This window comes from Hylaeus anthracinus, unplaced genomic scaffold, assembly GCF_026225885.1.
Source record: "Hylaeus anthracinus isolate JK02 unplaced genomic scaffold, UHH_iyHylAnth1.0_haploid 3, whole genome shotgun sequence".
Lineage (NCBI taxonomy): Eukaryota > Metazoa > Arthropoda > Insecta > Hymenoptera > Colletidae > Hylaeus > Hylaeus anthracinus.
The window spans coordinates 12962333-12981733 of NW_026535284.1; the positions used below are offsets into that span (position 1 = coordinate 12962333).

The 19401-nt window shown below is 44.8% G+C and overlaps 1 protein-coding gene across 2 annotated transcripts in view; it reads left to right on the forward strand.

Annotated features, from left to right (window-relative positions):
• LOC128894099 (neprilysin-1-like) overlaps positions 1-19401 on the forward strand; it is an 82078-nt gene that overhangs the window by 11848 nt on the left and 50829 nt on the right. For both annotated transcript variants that reach the window (XM_054155565.1, XM_054155564.1), the window contains exons 4-5: positions 1054-1273; positions 16353-16460. In XM_054155565.1, coding sequence (XP_054011540.1) covers positions 1054-1273; positions 16353-16460 — 328 coding nt within the window. The remainder of the gene's footprint in view (positions 1-1053; positions 1274-16352; positions 16461-19401) is intronic.

The following is a 19401-nucleotide window of genomic DNA, read 5'->3' on the forward strand; positions in this document are numbered from 1 at the left end:
AGATCAAAAATTACATAATCGACTGACAGTGCTCGTTGCCAACATTTTTCTGCGATAACGACACGAAACATTATACATTCCGCGTGAAAAAGTATCTAGCCACTGTTTACATTCGCGTAGGGGGAGGACTTGGATGTCCTCGCGACGCTATTCGTCTCTTTCAAGTAAGACGTATGATTCTTCGCTCGAAAGAGTTCCGCGGTTTCTGATACATTAAACAGCAACAGAGGGAGCCAGACCTCTGAATTGAATGAGCCGAAAGAAAAACATTCGTTTCTCCACCAGTTCGAAGTCGAACTCGCGGAACTGGCCGTGGGAAGACGAATAGCGGGGAGAATTCGCGGACAATGAATTCAATGCACTCGACGAGGAATGCATTTGTTATCGAAAATACTCGGTAGGCAACTTTTTTTCGACGCCAAAGCCAAGACTTCGACAGCTTGTTTGGCGACTGATTCCAAGGGTATCAGGCTGGTCACGGAGTAAGTAGAGGGAATGGAGTGAACAAAGCGAGCAGAGTGAGTCAAGTGCTTCCATTTAAGTGCTCGTATCGCAGACCGAAGGAACGATCAGTCTTTGAAGTAGTTAGAGATCGTGCTAGGTCAGACGTCCTAGTCAGACCAACTGTTCTCATTCTACTTACTCGTTGTAGCACACTTTCATTAGCTGAAGACTGCTCTTTCGTTCTTCGCGAAGTGTATTTTATAGACATGAGAAAATACATGTTTTTTACAAACTTTATGAATAAATTAAAGCTCTTGATAACACTACATCAGAGCCTCAGTTTATATTTTCAAGTTACCAAGGGAATTGTAACTACTAATATTTAATAATTATAATTAAATTACAGTCAGTTCATGATAAATATTTACACGAACAAATTTCTCACATATACATGTTTACAATGAATATTTATTTGAAGAAATCAAACTTCTCGTTTAGTTTAAATAAATGTCTTCAATAGATATAGAGGGTACGAATATTTATGGGAGTGACTGTGTATCGTTCTGAACGCCATTAATTTTGTGCTAACCGAGGTGTATCGTGTTTCAGGACGAAGCCTGCATCAGGGAGCGGGATGGTCCAGAGGGTGTTTGCGACTCGAAAGCCTGCGAGGAAGCCTCGAAGCGGATGGTGGCGTTCATGAAGAAGGGGGTGGATCCTTGCAAGGACTTTTATCAGTTCGCGTGCGGCGGTATTCGCGATCAGCAACCCTATCAGCCCAGCTCGAGCTTCAACATGCTTCAGGCGAGGATCGACGACCACCTTCACAGTGAGCGAACGTTTTTTTTCAATTAAAATATATCGACTCGAGCGTTGCAACGCACGGAAAAATATTTTCTCGAATTTCACCGTCCTCTGTGATCGATAGCCTTCGGGGGCTGTTTTATACAAGGTACCTCAGCAATCCTGAAAAGAGTAGGAAGACCGTGATTTTGTTTGCACGAAGTTAATTGAATGTAGATTAAGACGTTGACTGTCAGACTAAAACTCGTGAATATTTTTACAAAGTTAAAATTTCGTCACTTTCGGACCCTCCAAATTCACGAATTATATTCAGATTTATTTTCATTAACACCTCACCTTCAAAATTAATTTTTTTTATTTATTTTAATGAAAAGTGAAGAGATGTTATCGAAAGCATGAAAAATCCCCTCGTTTGGAGGGTAGCCAGGATTGTTGAGACACCCTGTAGGCAAGAGGTTCGATTTGCTCCTACGAGCCATCAGCTACCCCGACAAAATATTGCCTCGCGCTGTTAACAGCGAACGAACGGCTTCGCTGCAATTAAAACGATCGATGGACCTGGATTTCAGACTGTGAACATCGTGATATAGGCTGAAATTAATTAAAAAAAAAAAAAGGAACTTTAGTAGCTTTATCAAAGAAAATTCGACCGATATTTGTTCCCCTTTTGTGTGGTTTACCTTTGAAGTCAACGAAACAATACTTGTACGTCTATTTTATGCAAGACTAGCCACAGCGCACTCGTTACATTATTTGCAACAACTCTTTACGCAGAAACCCTTGCGCTTCAAGAAGTTACTCATAGTAAAATCCAAAGTGGACTCGTATGCGTCCCATCGACGTTCCTCTCGGTTTTATCTCGCTCACGAAGTTACACGATCCTCCTCGTTTTCTTTCGTGACCTTAATCAATTCGCGACCGCGTCCTCGGCAGTCGGCATCGAGCAACGCCGGATCAAAAGGTCCCTTTTGAAAATTTCGTCCGTGCGCTCGCTGCCTTTGAGTAATCCGTCCTTTACGACGGCGAAGATCGCCCGGAGGAAACTTCAGCCAGCCTTTTCATGCCATTTCCTCGGGCCCTTTCCGCAATCTGTTGCTCCGACCGGTGCGTTTTTTTCTCTGTCTTTTCTTTTTCTCATGGTCCCGTTAACGAGCCGCGGATAAGTGAATAGCCAAGCCGAAGTTAATCAGGCTTTTATGGGTTTTCAGCGGGGAACGGCTGCGGCCGGCTAAGCTAGATCGAACCAGCTTGGAGATATTGTCAATTAAGGGGAGTCAAAGGGCTACCACTGCAGCTTTTATACCTCGCAGTCTTACGATATTGCGTTTCGTCACTTTCGTTCAAACGGGGTGAACTTGAGTCACAGGTGGGGAGAATTCAGGGGTGAAATGTTAAAGTGCTCTTCTAAGGGTAAGGGTTACCGTAGAAGGCTTTGACCCTTTGCACTTCGAGTTATATATCAACTTCGTTACAAGTAGCTCCCAACGCTTTTAAGTCTTTTATGTGAAATTTAAATAAATACAGAAAGAAACAAATTAACTCGAACACCAGTTTTATTCTCACTTCTTTTTTGTATTATAATTTTCAAGTATATCATATCTCTTGAAACGATTTCTTTCACTGTTGGACACGAAAGAATGTCGAATCACACTCGACGTAGGAACGTAAAGGGTTACTGGTATTTTCACTGGGAAATGGATACTTTTATATCGATTACCCTCCGTATGTATCTTTGTATCCTGTTGATGTTTCCACCCTTGGATTTTGCAAATAGAGGGATGATCATCGAATTAGGCGAGAGACGTTCAGGGTCGTGTTATCGAAATTCGCAGTGTATTCAGCTGCAACTGCGTCCGAGTAAACAGAAGACGAGCTAGAACGGCGGGACGGGGGGTGGGTGGGGGGGGGGTAAGTAGGTCATACGCGATTAAAAGTGCTGGACGTGCATACGTCACTGTGCGCTGACGCAAGGGCTGAAGAACAACTCGTACACACCGCCAAAACATCTCGAAAAACTTACCCCTGTTTTGTCTGTTCTTATTCTTCTCTCTGCGCCCAGGATGGAGAGCATTTCGCTTGGTTATCTCGAGAAGTCGAGGAACGCTTTCCAAATCGAGACGTTGCCTTCGGCTGGGAAGTGATCGTCGAACCTGGTTAAATAATTTCGCGCGAGCAACAGCTGTGACCTCTAATAGAGAGGGAAGTTTCCGTGTATCGTTTCGTTTGGAAAGTTTCCTGAAGACGAGGAGCAAGTGTTCCTTGAACTCCCTCGAATTTTCGTACCCCTTTTAAGCTAGATTGGCGACAGAGTTTAGAAGAGGAGACGAAAGGAGTATTATTTCAAGGGGTTAAATTGTGGTACAATACGGTGCGTGTACTTTCAGAAAAGCGTAAGAGAAATTTATTATACGGGAAGGGATGTCTCTTAAGCAAAAGGAATCGCGCCGGTCTGTTTCCCAACGCTCCCCCTTTGCGACTTAGGTTGAATGAAAAGAAGAAAGGGGTCGGGAAGATGGAGATTTACAGGGATGAAGTGTATGAAAAACATGTCATGTACCCAAAGCAGCGACACATGGACGCGTCGCGTAATAATTCATCGCTTACTCTGCTCACTTTTTCGCGCGGACGTCAGCCACTCGACCTCCTAAATCGAACGAAGATTAACGTCGAGATTAGGCCAACGTAGCATGCACCGTTTCCCTCGATAGAAGACCAGACAAATACGTAACTATTAAATACTATGTACGTATTAATTTTTTATCACCCCCTGAAGTTCGCATGCAATTTTTTTCTCGTAGTACCATGTAAAGAGTACAAACTAGAAAAGAACCATAGATTCGTAGCTTCTGTATCTATTAAAAAAACTCTGTCTAAATTGAACGATAGGTTCGATAAAGACTCCTTATTTCAGACATTCTTATTTCAATCGACAAACATTGAGAGCGAGCAAACACAGAATCCAGAACAAATAACGGGTTAGAATATATACCGTTGGATTAGTTACGAGAAGCCCATGAATATTTTTACCGTCACGAACAGTATTTATTTTTCCTACCCTCAAAAAAAACTTTATTCCAAAGAATTTTCTTTCCATGAAAATAGAGCCGCGCTGACTGGTCGATTCTTTCTAAAAAAATTCTCTTGCAAAGTTGTACGTACTGGTCGAGGAGGGTGAGAGGGAGAAGAACTGTTGGAGAAGGGTCGGTAGCAAACAAGGGAAGGGTTGGCAGGAGTTTACGAATCTTTCCGTCTCCTGTGTTCCTGGCCGGGACATTTGGCGCCAAGATATTTTTTTACCTTTCTTCTTAGAAGGTCTCATTTGGCCACTGTCCACGTCCTATGCATATACTCTTTTTTCGTTCGATCCGTCTTGTAGGGATTAGCCTCGATGCCAGCTCGGGATTTACCGCGCCAATTTCCTCTGAACTGTCTGTTCTCTGGAGAATCTCCTTCGAAGCTTTTCCTTCTTAGAGATATCCTTCGTAGGACGTCTTGTTTATTATCTGGTTCGATGTTTCACTTGCTCGCAAACGGTGGGTCGTTTAAATGAAGACGGATACTCTCGTTACTCATGGACTGAAGTTCGTATAAAACATTCCCTGATAAGGAATATGTTTTATTCAAGGAGACGTCGTAACGCTCCATCATCCCCCTTGCAGCTTCTTGCTTTACTCCTCGGTGTGCACTGCTCGGTTGGAGAAAATGTTAAAAATGCTTCGATTCAAGCTCAAAGGGGCTGACTGTAAATTCTACACTAAAAAGGTAAATAAACCTCCGCTATAGCTTTCCTAATAAAAAAGGAATCCCATCAATCCACTATTCTTGTCTTTTATATTCAATTCTATCTCCGTCCTCAGCATCTTCTCGATAATGCGCTGCTCCAATTCTGCAACACGGTACTAACTTAATACGACGCAATCAGCTCTGTTAATATTTTGCGTAATCGTAAAGAACTCCGACATTTATCCGTTCTCATTTAAACAGCCTGACTGGGTTAGCGTCGGGTCTTTTTACGAGCCGTACCCAACCCAGACCAGAATGGGTATTGTTTTAACGTAACGTCGCGGTAATGTACGCGGACATAATGGCCACCGCGTGACGCGTACCCGCGAAAAGGACGATATTAAAAGCCCTGGTCCCCGGAAGCAAACTTTTCAAGTCGCGGCCGGGGTTAATCTTCCGCGCTCTTTCCGCGGGTTCCGTCCGTTCGGTTAATTAGCAGAAGCTCACCTAACGACCTTGCAATTAAGACGTCACGGTTGGAAATTACCTTATGGTACACTTATCCGATCGAAGGGGAGAGAAAGTGACTCTTAACGCGATCTCGATGGCCGTAAAGCGATTCGACGCTGGCGAAATGCTCGAGACCTTGGCGAGAGATTACTGTCCAGCCGCCTTGAACAAGTTGCTAATTATTCGAAACACTTTGCATCCGGACGAGCAACGGAGAAACATGGGTGGTCTTATATAACCCAATACGTCGTGGAAGGGGTTTGAAATTCAGCTTCCAGTGTCGTTTCTCAGGGTCTCAAACGTGACGATATCACAGGGAAAACGAGAAAAGAAAAAGTAGATAGCAGACGTAGCAGGTTCGCAGCGCAGTTTCATTGCCGAAACGACCGACGAAAGAGTACAGTACGAAGAACTTTAACGCCCCTCCGACTCGTATTAAAACGAAGCATATACACACCGACCTGAAAGCTTCGACCCTTTATTCGCCAGCAGTGCCATTCTCAAATATTTTTCCATCTCACGGCGACTTTAATCTCGTTCGCGTCGAATTTCCGATTTACTTTCTCGTAATTAGTGACGACCGAGCTGCGAACATTTTATACGTTGACTGAAGTGGCCGGGAAATAATCTACGATCATATGCACGTTTTGTATGCAAATTTACTTTAACTCCTGCCCTCGAATCGTTTCTCTAGTGTACGTTCGCTAGCTGTAGAAATTTTGTATAACGTGTTAACCTTTTCAGAGAGACCAGTTTTTCTCGAAAACTGTACTACTAGAATTTTCTCATTTCATTTTTCCATACTTTAGTCCAAGTTCGTCCTAAAAATCCAATTACATTAGTACGAGAAGAAAATAATAAATTAAAACAATTTAAGATATAAACAGTAAATAGTGAATTAGAACAATCTCCAAAGGTCCCAGACTCCTGCAATTCTCGAAGGGGACACTGATTAGCAAGCATAGCCATGTCATCCCTGTAAAATGCAAATTGTTGAAACCGCCTCTCACTGTTGCCAACCGCTACACTGAAACGGACACTTCCCGTATACCCGACCTGACCACCATCCTACGAAGAGTTAAGCTGGTCCTCGCGAGAAGCGGAATTCAAGTAATTAGGATTACCACGACGAGTTCTCCACGGTAATTTCCCGTTACACACGCAGTTTCGTTGTTGATCGTTATCCATGGAACGAGAGTTTTAAGTAAAGCTCTCGCGGCGACCGTCACCGTTCGCGGCTAAGTTTCGTTTATGATCTCAATGGCGGGAACTTCCTTGGGAAACTCGACTCCATGAATCCGTGTTATCGAAACTTTTCCCGCAAAAAGAGCCGCGAAAAAAGGCGAGAAACTGGTCGTCCAGCGTTGCTATACAACGCTTAAGATCGCCATTGTGCCGTGCATGCTATCTATCCGAGAACATTTTACTGTTATGACGAATTTGCGGCGCGAATTATGACGTCAGATGAATAGATACAGCTCGTGTTCGATTAAAACTATAATTACTTCTATCGTCGAGTGTCTGCTCGGTCTGGGTACTACCCTCGCAACAATCATCCCGTTATCAGGGGTGTGGAATAAAAGTGGGGAGAGCTACCCTATCGCGATGCATCTTATTTACGCGACGCGATCTATTTCAACTCCGAAGTTCATGCTAACGCGTACCGCGCCAGAGCTTAATCTCGCCAATAAGGTTTGCGCTAGTTTTTCGTACACTCGCGCATCCCTTCGGGTGCTTCGGCTGATGGTATTTACCGAACTTCCGCGCATTCAAATTAACGGATGGGGGACACCTTGTTACCGCAACGCTCCTGTTTATTTTGATTTTTAATTTCGCACGTGTTTATCCACGATCCGAAATACTTTGCACCTCGCTGCATGCGTTTTATCGCGCTTCTGCAGTGTTGGGTGAAATTGAGAGATTATATTTCAGATAACGGATTTTACGTCGGTCAAACAGTATTCTCGCTTTTACCGTGGGCGTCCACGGATGGTTGATAATTTAAATTTAATTTATTGAACGTTAACGCGCTTCTCTACCCACTTTAGATTATTTTAAAATAGGTATATTATTTGTAGCAGGGACTTCGCTTTCACTTCAGAAAGTAGGCGATCGTCGAGGGGCGACGTGATTCTCAAGGATTCGAAGATAAATATCTGTAGTCCGCCCCTGGAGGCGGTGCAAACAGGCCAGTGTTCGTTTCGGTGGCCCAGCTTCGAGCAATGAAGAGAACTCCTCTAATTAGCCTCCCGTTCGATGGTCCTTGAAACTCACCTCGTCCCAGAGTCGAGTCTTAATAGTTCGCAACAATAAATTTCTCGAATTACCGGAGAAAATTGCACTCCCCTCCCAAGCCACCCCTTTCCGCGTTTCTTTCAGCGTTTACTTCGACCACGCGACGTCGCGATAACTCGCGCTGTACGCCCGCGTCGATTTTATAACCCGTTTCCAGCTTCACGCCGTTGTAACGCCAACATTCATTACTACAGGGAATTTATATGCGCGCCGAAAGTTTCCAAATTTCCTTTTTGCCGTTGCTGTTAAGGTACGGCGCTACAAGTTTCTAATTACGTTTCCATCCCACGCTATTCCACCACGGAGAGTGATTCCGGGTTGATGGAACGTTCAAGGGAAGATACCGGGACAGAGAAGTTTCAGGGAGATGGGGACTTTGATTTTTGGAATTTTTAATGGTTTGCGAATCGCGCGGGTGAAAGGGAGAAAAAGTCGCGAGCTTTAAGTAGCGAGACCTGACATCTTCTACCCTTTGCTTCCACCTTGTTTACTGAGATATCGAGGCTGTCATCATCGAATTCTGAGTAGAAAAGTACGTCTGTATTTATTTCTTTATAGCTCCCACAATCTTCCTCCAATTTGGGTAAAATTTTGTGTGACTGCTCTTCATACCTCAACATAAAGTACAGACTACTCTCTAAAGACTAGGATCGAGAACTTGGATTGTTCCACTAAGGCAATTTGGACGTACAACACGACGTCGTTTGCCATTCGCCAATCTGAATCGTCAACAAGGATTTGGACAATCAATCGACACACCAGCGATAGGGTAACATGCGTGGCTCGCGGATGGACGATATCCTGGCCTCGCGTCAGTTTGCTAATTGTCCTGACGCGAGTCAAGGAACTACCCGACACCGCGGCGTATCCTACGTTGTACTGTGTTTACCCAAGCACGAACGTTATTGATGGCCACTGGTGTACTCGAAACAGCTATCGCCTCTACCTCGAGGCGAACTATTTGCGACCAATTGGCTGCGTGGACGCTCGATGATTCACAACCGTTCTGAACCTAGAGACCTGACGAGAAAGATTAAACTACTGTTTCGTGAATAATTTCTCGAAACAGCTTTCTCACAAATTCCATTAACCCTTTCAGACCTGAATTATTTTTTCTTCTCGTACTAATGTAATTTAATTTTTGTGGTTAACTTGGACTAAAATTAGTATCGAATTAGTATTGATTTTTTAAGGACATTCGTTCTAAACTTGAGCGTCGGTAATTTTGAAATTTTGTGTCCTCGACTCTGGACACCAGGTCTGAAAGGGTCAAGCACGACTTCATCTATCTATTCTCATGTCTCTCGTTTGATCCCAACGAATCCTTCCCACTTTCGGTCCATCATCTATGTTTCCCCGTGTCTCGAACCACCTCCTTCGAAATTCCACTGGCTTTGAGGTCTCTCGAATGGTGTCCGAACGCGTTGGGAAGCTCGCTGCGGTCGCGGAGTGTCTCGTCGCAAATATTAATGCGGTAACCGCAATAAAAACGCGCGTAACGACCGGATGGGGCCGTTTAAATTCCGGCCGTGTTCACAAAGCTCGAAAGCGTCCGAGGCACGGCAAGCTCGTGCGATAGTCGTGTCCCAATTTGAACGTAGCAAGGAGCTCGCGCGACGGGACGATGGGCTCGCCTCGCGTGTGCCGGGAACGCGTCGCGCGGAAAATGAGAGGAATGCGAGCACCGTCGTCGTTGGCCGGATCTGTCCTCGACGAGGGCGACTTAACGCGAACGTTACCGTGAAAGCTCCACTTAAAACCGCCCCTAGTCCCGCGCAAACGTGCACCACCCTCGCTCGTTCTTTACGGATTAGTCGCTGGCAATGTTTATCCTGGTTATTCCTTTATTTAATCGACCGAAGCTGGAAGAATAATTCTCCTTGTGGAGATTGTGGGATTTATGGCACTAGAGGGCATGGATACTATGAAAACTTTGGTGTTATTCTGAAACTGCTGAAACTGTTTTTTCAGGACTCTGCAGGGAAGAGTTAAATGGGGCGAACCACTTGTGATAGTGTTTTGAGGAACCTCCGTAAAAGGGATGGAGAGTACAGTACCATAAGTATTCGTACCTCCTATGTCTATTTGAAGAAATTTGTCTAAATTAAATGTCAAGTTTGATGTTTCCACATGAATGTTTCGTTATAAATACGTATTTGGAGACATCAAAACTATCGTTTAATTTAGACAAATTTCTTCAATAGACACAGAGGGTACGAATACTTATGGAACCGAGTGTGTATTATAGCTTCAGGAAACGTCCAAAGTGTGACTGAATGAGATTGAACACCACTTTCAGAGGGGAACGTCGCCTCGAGTTTCGATTTACTCGCGTTCAAGGAAATAGTCCGGACGCAAAACGCATGGTAAATTGATCGAGGACGGAAATTGCTAACTTTTCCGCTCCTTATCCTTGCTTTCTTTTCAATCGGAGATATTTCCGCGGTGGATGCGATAGTAATTCGTGGACAAAAATACCGCGTCTAGACGAGGTCGAAATAGATCAGTCGAGCTGCAGCGATGAAGCTAATTTCAGTCGGGACCCGAGAGATTATCGAATTTGCGGTTAGTCAGTGCGATGGTCGGACGTGTGTCCGTGTACAGAGATGGATCTGGCTCGCGCGCAACCGAGCACGAAAGCGGCGAATAAACGAACCAACTTTCTCGCTTAATCAGAAGGAATAGCTTGGGAAGGGGTGAAAAACAAACAGGACAGGTTCGTTAAACTTTTCTGGGCGCGGCAAACAATACTAAATTGACTTAGCCATGTTTTGCAGACGAGGGGTGGGTTGCTAAAGAATGTGTGCAAGATCCTTTAACGAGAAAAGGGAGCAACCACGGATAGGATTGAGAATTACTATCACGAAACCTCTTCCTCTCAGAGGGAGCCGGGAGGCTTAAGAGCCGATGGACTTAAAATTTTGTTTGGAGAAAGTATTCGTAATTTTTGTTACGAAAACTGCTCGTTGGGTCGTCTTTATTTTGTATTCGCGGGACGTGGACATACTAAAGAGGGATTGTTGTACTCGTAACGCGTGGCGAACTTGACCCATTAAACTGGCCGGATTAATCAAGTTTGCAACCCCCTTCTTTCTTCTTACGTAAATTTCCCTGACGTCTAAGGCTTCGTCGTCGGGGTTCAACGAAGACGAGAACACATGCGCGACGATCAACCGTTTCTAGGTCTGGATGAGTGTTTGTCGTTCCTTTTCAACACTCGCAACATAGGGGGTGCATCATTTAAATGGAAAGAGTCGAGTGCCCCCGTTGCTTGCAGACACGCGAACAAACAGTTCAGGACGAATTTAGAACTCTCCCTTCTTACCCTTTTTGGTCATTTTCATATCATTCCTAGGTTAAAACATTCTCGAAAGATTGCTAAATTCAAAGCAGAAGGTTAAAGTAAATTAGTTACATTTACTTAAAACTAAAGTTACTCGAATAAGGATGGTAACCGGGAGAGAATTCGTCCAGGCTGCCAATAGTAATTCATTAAAGTGGAACCACGCACGGTAGCCCATCGATTATTCCAACTAATTGGCGACAGAGTTGGTCTCTCATATTTCAACCGCATTCCACGTGCCAAACGATAATTTATTACATATCATGGTACTCCAAATATTCCACACGAACCTTTCAGTACTCGTGTCACTTGGTTCCAGCAGGAATTTAAATGTCTATTTATTTCGAAGTCCTCTAAATTTAACCTGAAAAAAGCTGCTAAAACAAAACACGAAATAGATTATGATTCCTTTTACCGGAGATTTTTCAATAAGATTTTTCGAACCGACGACTCCGAGACGGAAACCGAGTCCGATCGAATGGCGAAAGTTGCCGCAAGTATTCGATAAACTCAGCTTTTAATTAATTCGCCAGAGTGCCGCGAGAAGTTGCTCGTCCCGAGGTTGCCATGGTCGCGGCAAGTTCCCGACGAATCTTTTTTGATTCGTCGCGAAACGAGGCGGCAACTTCCCGGCGAGCTCGTAGGCGTCGGTTTTGTTCGGCAATTTTTCTTTCGCACGCAAATTGGATTCACGGGATCGCGTTTAGAGCTTCTTAAGCGCGACGTCTTAACGATCATTCGATTGCTAAAAGTTTTGATCTCGCGTGGCTGGGCACCGCAGCTGCCTAGAAAAGCTGGGAAATTCAATCGTGGACGACTTCGCCGACGGCTGAAAACTAGTTGGGCGAAACGCGTTCCGCTTGTTTCCGTCTGGAACTTGGGCGAACTTTTATTCGAATAATGCTCGACGTGCGATACCACCGAAAGTGACGTTCTTCCTTACACTGCAATTTATCACGGTTGCATCGTAGCACGACTTTGAATCGCTTTGCGGAATTTTTTATACACTACTTTTATTACTTACGACCAGCATAGCTTATCCCAAGAAACGAATTCGAATACTAACGAAAGGGGAGTTTATTCGACGTTTCACTCGAACAATGTCCAAGTCTGTCGCGAACGACTATTATTGTTTCAAACAGCGATCGACTCGCTCCAATTCTTTCGGGGTCGTTTTTGCCTCGAAACCATCCAGCAAACCGGAAGAAGGCGAGACGATGGAAAGACAGGGAGAAGCTGGGTCGCGAATAAAGCAACCGGACACGCAAAATGGGTCGAAATCGCTATCTGCAAACTCGTTACGCGGTGTTTCGAGGCGAGTTTCGCGGCCACTCGTGCACCGAGACCAAAGTACCGCCGGAAGTCCACGGTGGTCGGTTCTTTCGTTGGCGCCCCCTCCTTCCTTTGTCGTCACTTTCGCGTCTCGCGGTTCCACTCGAATGGAAATCCGAAACGCCTTCAACAGAAATATGTAGATTGTGGTGGCTGACGAGTGAATAATAGAAACATGAATTACGTGATATTAACCCTTTGCACTCGAGAGGTGACTCTCAGTCACCATTAGGTTTCACGCAACAAATCTACAATATTTAATGTCTCGGTTAAATCTCGGTTAGTTCTGGGTTAGTTCTCGTTTAGTTCTCGGTTAGTTCTCTAAAAATATGTAAGAAATAATTTCGGAGCTCTGTACAATCTTATTCGTTCCGCAATGTTTCCGTCTAACGATATTACATTCCCTCTGACGTCCGAAGAGAGTATTTCGTTCCTTATAGAATCGAAATAAAATGGGAAAATGAAAATTATTCAGTTCTCGATTTCACGATTCTAAGTCAGTGAATAGCATGGAGATCGCTCTAAAGGTTGCTTTCATCGCACGGTCGGTTTGGTTTACTCGCGAAACAGCGCGTAACTATTGTCGATCGCTGCGATTCGACGGGAAAAGGCTACACGGGATAATCCCATTGCCGTGGAAAATCGGAAGCATCGATGCGGGCTCGAATAATCGGCGAATCGCATTGATTGAATAACGCAACCCACGTTCCCTCGCCACGCGCGGCGATCAATCAAGAAGACGCCTCCCCTATAGATCCCGCGGCCTGGGAGAACAATTTCAGAGGGATGTAACTTCTTTTGTTTTATCGCGTCATGCCGCATTCTTTGCACGTCATACTGTTGTATTCTTCGCCAGCGTTCGCCTATGTTTGCTGCTCGTGGCAAACTCTGCGATTCTTCTTGCATGTTGTTTCGTGTGGCGAAACGTTCCTCGCGTATTTTATTTAGGTCTCGCGTCAGGATTCTGCACGATAGCTGTAGAATTACCGAGAGGGTTAATTCGATTTGGGTATTTCTATTTATGGATACTCGACTCATGTTTAATGCCAGCTGTGTCCAAACTGGAAGCTTAAGGAAACTTACGCGAGTATAACCGGGACGGTCATCTACTATGACCCTAAAAAAATATACTAACTTTTAACCCCTCAAATCCTAAAAACGCTCTGACCGAATTTTTTTTCGAATTTTCTCATTTCTGTTAAATTACATCTAAAACTAACTAACCGTCTAGGTGGTACCACTGTCTCTCAACGTAAGAAGGATAGAAAATAATCATCCGCAACAATCTACCAACATAATATCTTAAAACCTCGCGAAAATCAATGTTACGTAAACCCTGCCCGCACAATGCGCCCACTATACGAGAAACCAGCGCACCGAACCCACGAATAAACCTGTGTTCGTGACAGCGCATTTAAAATGCTCCGGCATAAAGACATTAGACAAACCTCGCTCTCGTATCGCTATTCCTTCGCAATTTTTATCTCCGTCGGTCGTCAAACACTCGCGGCGAACGTCGAGGGGAAAATATATTCTCCCTCGAAAATGTTCCCGTGTTACAACCGAGAGCACAAATCACGGATTCGCGTCTCTGTAAAAATATCGACGCGGGAAACTCGACCGGGATCATCGCCGGGGCCAAATATAACGGCGACTCCGCCATTCAGCTCGCCAAAATGGCAAGGGTTCGTTTGAACGTCGCTAAAAGCGACCGAAGGGGGTGACACTGCACCGAAATAGATCCAATGAAATTTCCTCCGTGCTTCAGCAGACGTGTCACGTCGCAGGCTATTAAAATACCGACGGTGGCTATCGAAGCGGCTCAAAAGACCATATCTTATTTTATTGGAGCGCGCACCGCGGGCAAGAATGAAAATTTACACCGCGCCGGTGGAGGAACAGGCCGTAAAACAGATCGTATAACGGGGATGGAGGATGCTCGCGGAATTTCTTTACTCGGCCGAATAAATCTCGGCTGCTGCAACGCGGGCTAACTGAATTTGAACCATGATGCGCGTGCATATCGCGACTTATCTTGCTTTAAGGAGACCTGAGTGAAATGGCTCCACGAAATGGAGTCTTCTTTGGAAATTAATTCCGAGTCTGTTCCAATTTCATTTTCTACAACTTCAGGCTAAAACTAGAGCCTTCTAGACTGACCGTGCTCGAGAAAATTTCGACATGCTCACCCCTGAACCTCTGATCGCTCTAAATTCACATAGGTCTCTCGAAACACCTTCGAAGTCACAGACTGCCGTACAATTATCCTAAATATGTCTGACTCCTTGTGATCCGTACTACTAGCCTACGAAAGGAAAGACCAGGACCAGCATTCCTTTCCTCGGAATTAATTTCCAAGGATGCCATCGCTTCGAACCATATCTCCGACACGACTGTCCAGAATCGAGCGAGGAGACGAAGAAGCGCGACAGGTCGAAAGACGACATGTACGCGCCGAGGTTCGACTTTTTCCAGGTCTCCGAGGTCGTTCGACGAACGATCGCAGCTCGTATATGGAGCATTGTGTCGAGTCATAGGACAACGTGCATGACACACTTCCGTGTGCACGTATATCGATTAACATGAAATATTTATAGTACGGCAAAGCCGGGTGGCCGATCCGGCCTTCCGCGAGGCCTTTGCTGACCTCCTGTGGGACGTCCTCGACTTCCACGTCTACTATTCGTTTCCACTTTGGTGTGCTTTTATTACTTTACGCTTTGCATTGCGCATATTCGCCGCGCGATCGTTACCACTCCACGGGTCCTTGACCATTTTTACCACGCGTTTCTGCAAATTTCGCCTCGATCGATGGCCACCGTCTTGAGCAACGTCCGTGGATCGGGTTTCTCGCGATTTCGATCGTTGATCTCGCGCGGAGCTCTCAGAGGGCTGAGGCACAGACCACCCTCCACGCTGGATGAAACATTATTCGAGACGATAAGTTATTTTATTTGAAATCGTGATTGCGTAAATAAAGTGTAGTTCGTTGGATGGAATGAGTTCTTTAATAATAGTATTTCGTTCGGAGGATACTGCAGTGGGAGTTTTATTTATTTTTAGTTGATTCCATAGCGTGCCAGCACTCGGAAATATTCGCATATATATTTGATACTTTTATGAGCCTGCATATACTTATGAATATGCAAATATCGTGGTTGCGTTACCATATCAAGTAGCCGTATTCTCCTCAATTTCAAAGCGAGAAATATTCTAGGTGTATATTCGAAATATAAACTTGGAATATTTACGTTTCGTGTTGTATTGTTCATCGACGTCATTTTTATCGGAAAAGAATATTGTTCTACCGAACCCAGAGTATTTGTTCTGAAAATGTTGCTCAACGCTGGATTCGATTAATAATCCACGCGATTCGGGGCACCGTGGATGCAAAATCGATATTACGTCCGCGTCTTCGTTGCTTTAGGGGCGTCCTCGTGCTCCCCCAGTACTCGACCATAAAAGGAATTAAGATTTAATGTAATCAAGCACGACGCGAGAGAGGTCGTGTAAAACGTAGCCAAACGAATGCATTCCAGCATCCTCAGTATTTCAGCAGACATTTGGTACAGAACAAAAGCATCAAAATCAAATTATTCTGTCATACATTCTAGCTCTGATTCTATAGGGAGGAGAATAAATTTACCAATAGGATTCTTCCGCGAAACCACTGTTAATATTAACAGAAATTACTATTTGGTCTTTCCACGAGTTTGTGTCATTGATTCTTCTGCCAGGGTTAAATCATTTCTATAATTTATTTACTTTTTTTTGTTTAATATAAATACAATCTGTGGCACAAATTTACGGGACGACCTGATATTATTAATCATCTACAATTAAATTCTCCGCGTGTTTTCGCACGTGTCCTCCCACTAATGTGTTCGAAATTCATTTTCAGAGCTGTTGGCGAACAAGACAGGTCACATGGTTGGCGTGTTCGAGAAGCTGGGCCAGTTTTACAGCGACTGCTTGGAACTCGAGGAGAAACCCGTCAATTTTACACCCGGTGAGTCGACTTCTCCCCTCGGTAAAGACCTGTCTGGTTTACGCGGATCGTTCGGAGGTCGAGTGGAGCTTTTCATTCGGAAACGAATACGCGATGCCACGGAGAGACAATTGCTGTCATTGTTGCTGAGTATCGCGACGGGTCGTCGCGGCTAACGACGCCGTTTCCTCGGGGCGACGCAACGCGTCGTCATCGGTTTATCCGCGAGATTTGCACGCGATCTCAGCGAGAATGAAACCACCGCGACGTCGCTGAATTATTTCCCGGAGAACTGTTGCGTTTAAGCCCCTCCGAGTCCGGGAGGTAACGTTTCATTTCTGCGTAACTGAGTCGCTGGGTCGAGAAAGGAGACGAGAAGGAAATTGAATATTCGTAGGTTAAATAGTTCTCGGGTTAAACGTTCTCCAAAACCGGAAGGTCTTTAATTATCGATTGAGGTTAGGGGTTGTTACAAAGTGTCTCAATTATTTTTCATTTGATCAAAGTGAGATCTATCCTGGATAGTGGGGAACAGCACCCCGAGGCATTCTTCTAGAATAATTCATTCGAGGCTCGATTAGGTTGTTTATCTTCTCTCGACGAGCGTGGCGAGGCTCGAAGACATTATTGGTCCACGTTTCCTTCCTCGTGCTGTCTATTCAGTCTACCCTTCAACTTCACGAGTTCCCCGAGGGCGGAAAGTTTAGCAGCGCGAGATATATTACAAATAAATGGTTCCACAGACTATACAGGTAACGCAGGAAAATTCAACCCGATGAATACGGGCTCTCCGAACAGACTAGACGTAATTGAGCACTCGTCGTCGCGCGTCGAAACTTTCATTGCCAGCCTCCTCCACTTTTGTGTTCCAAACAAAGCTGATTTCATTCCACGTCCCGTAAACTCGACGTGATATTGTGAAATACGTTGGGAACGATTAAACACGAATAAATAAAATTCGGAGGGACTCCCTTTTGCTATATTTTATACATTCAAAAAATTCGTCTAAACGATAGGCTTGACGTTCTCAAATAAATTTTCCACTATAAATACATCCATGCGTAAAGTTTACTCATGTACATATAAATAATGAAACATTTATTTGAAAACATCGAAGCTGTCATTTAATTTATACAAATTATTGCAATACACATACAGGGTACGAATATTAACGGACTGACTGTATTTCATTCTAAAGAAAGGCTTTCGTCAATTATTTGCATTTTCATCACCTTCTTCGGAGATTCCTCGCTCTGAAAAGGCAAACGAGGGACTCGAATTACAGCAAGATTTTCAATAGAAACTACCACCACTTCTCGACAACAAATTTCTTCTTCTCATCCAATTTACTTTCATCCCTTATTCAGATTTCAAATAAGGTTTGCCCAAATCCGATACGGATGCAGGCGAGCCGAAACTTTCTTAAAGTATCCTGGATTTGTCGGGGGTGCACGTGTTGCACGTGCATTTTGTGCTGCGTCGCGTGCGGGACACGTTGCATAGTGGCCATAATGCATCCGTCGCAGCGTTCATTCATATATTCAATCGTCGACGCGGATGCTCCGTTCTTTGCCCTCTTTTCCACCCCTGTTTCTTCCTTCACCCTTTCTCTCTATCCCTATGGGCGGAGAGTACCGTGCGCGGAGTCAATCGATTATTCATACACATCGTCGAAAATACTTGGATAATTAAGAAAATCACGCTTCTGGAAATGGAGCGTAATTGTGGGACGTCTATCAATGGTATAAGTAGAACGGCGTACATCGCTCGACGGCGGACGTCGTCGACTTGTGCCACTTTGCTCCGGCTGCGTCCGGAAACGAAACCGCTGGAAACGTTCGCATTCAGCAACACGCGTATCCACTCGACGCGATCCCTGGGAACACGATTTGTCAGGGATATCTGACAGCAGCCGCACGGAACGGTGGAAAATGGCAGAACGCATTTGCTAAATCTTATTCAAACGACGTGGAGCGTCTCGGCGTCCCTCCGCCAAAACTTCCTTTCTGAACCTGATCTCGAAGACGCATGGAGAACCGTTCAGAGAAAGTAAAGGAGCACGAATGGATATATATTTCGAATATCGAGAGGGAGATACACACGTTTGGTACGTTTCTCGTTTGGTGAAGATTTGAGCTTGAAGTTAGAGTCGATATCCGATGTGGAGGAGTCCTTTGCAACCTTCACAATTCTAACATTTTAATATGTATAAATTGAGTTGAATGAACTTAAAAAAAAATTCGATTCAATTGTCTCAAGCATTCTCAATTTTTCAAATTTATTTGGTTCTAAATATAAAATACCCCACGAGACACAGGACGCCAAATTACTCTCGAGTGTCGATGCGATGAAATGAATACAAGCCACCATTGTCCAGTTATTCGAAATTCGGCCATTCCTGGAGGAGAACCTCCATCCATTTCCGCGGCCGCAACACCGCGAGCGTGCAGCGTCGTGGACAATGGTTTCCCAGGGACGTGCGACTCCATCGCGCAAATAATAACGAGGAATTTGTCGAAACGGTTCGCGGGAGAAAAGCTTCGCGGCGAGGGATCACGGTGAAAAGGAAAGGGCATTCTCCGATGGTACCCAACCGCTAATGCCTGTCCTGTTTTTCTCTCTTTCGCATTGTGCACGGCTGTCGGGGAAGACGTTTTCGCCGCGGCGAAAAGAGTACGCCGTGGTGATGGAGGAACGAAACAATCCCTGACGAGGAGGGCGGCGATGGCTGGAGGGGTGGAAGAAAAGAATCACGGCTGGCGGGAACGCCGGGAACGATGAAAGGACGTCGAAAATGAGAGGAAATTACGGCGAGAACCGTCGAGCTCTGGAAACGAGGGATCGTCGTGGAAAATAAAAGTACGGGGGTACGAGATCGTTCACCGATACCGATTAGCGTCAGAGGCAACTGTCTTTCCGTCAACGATTGTTGGGAATTTTTAGTGGAAAGGACGGGGACAGT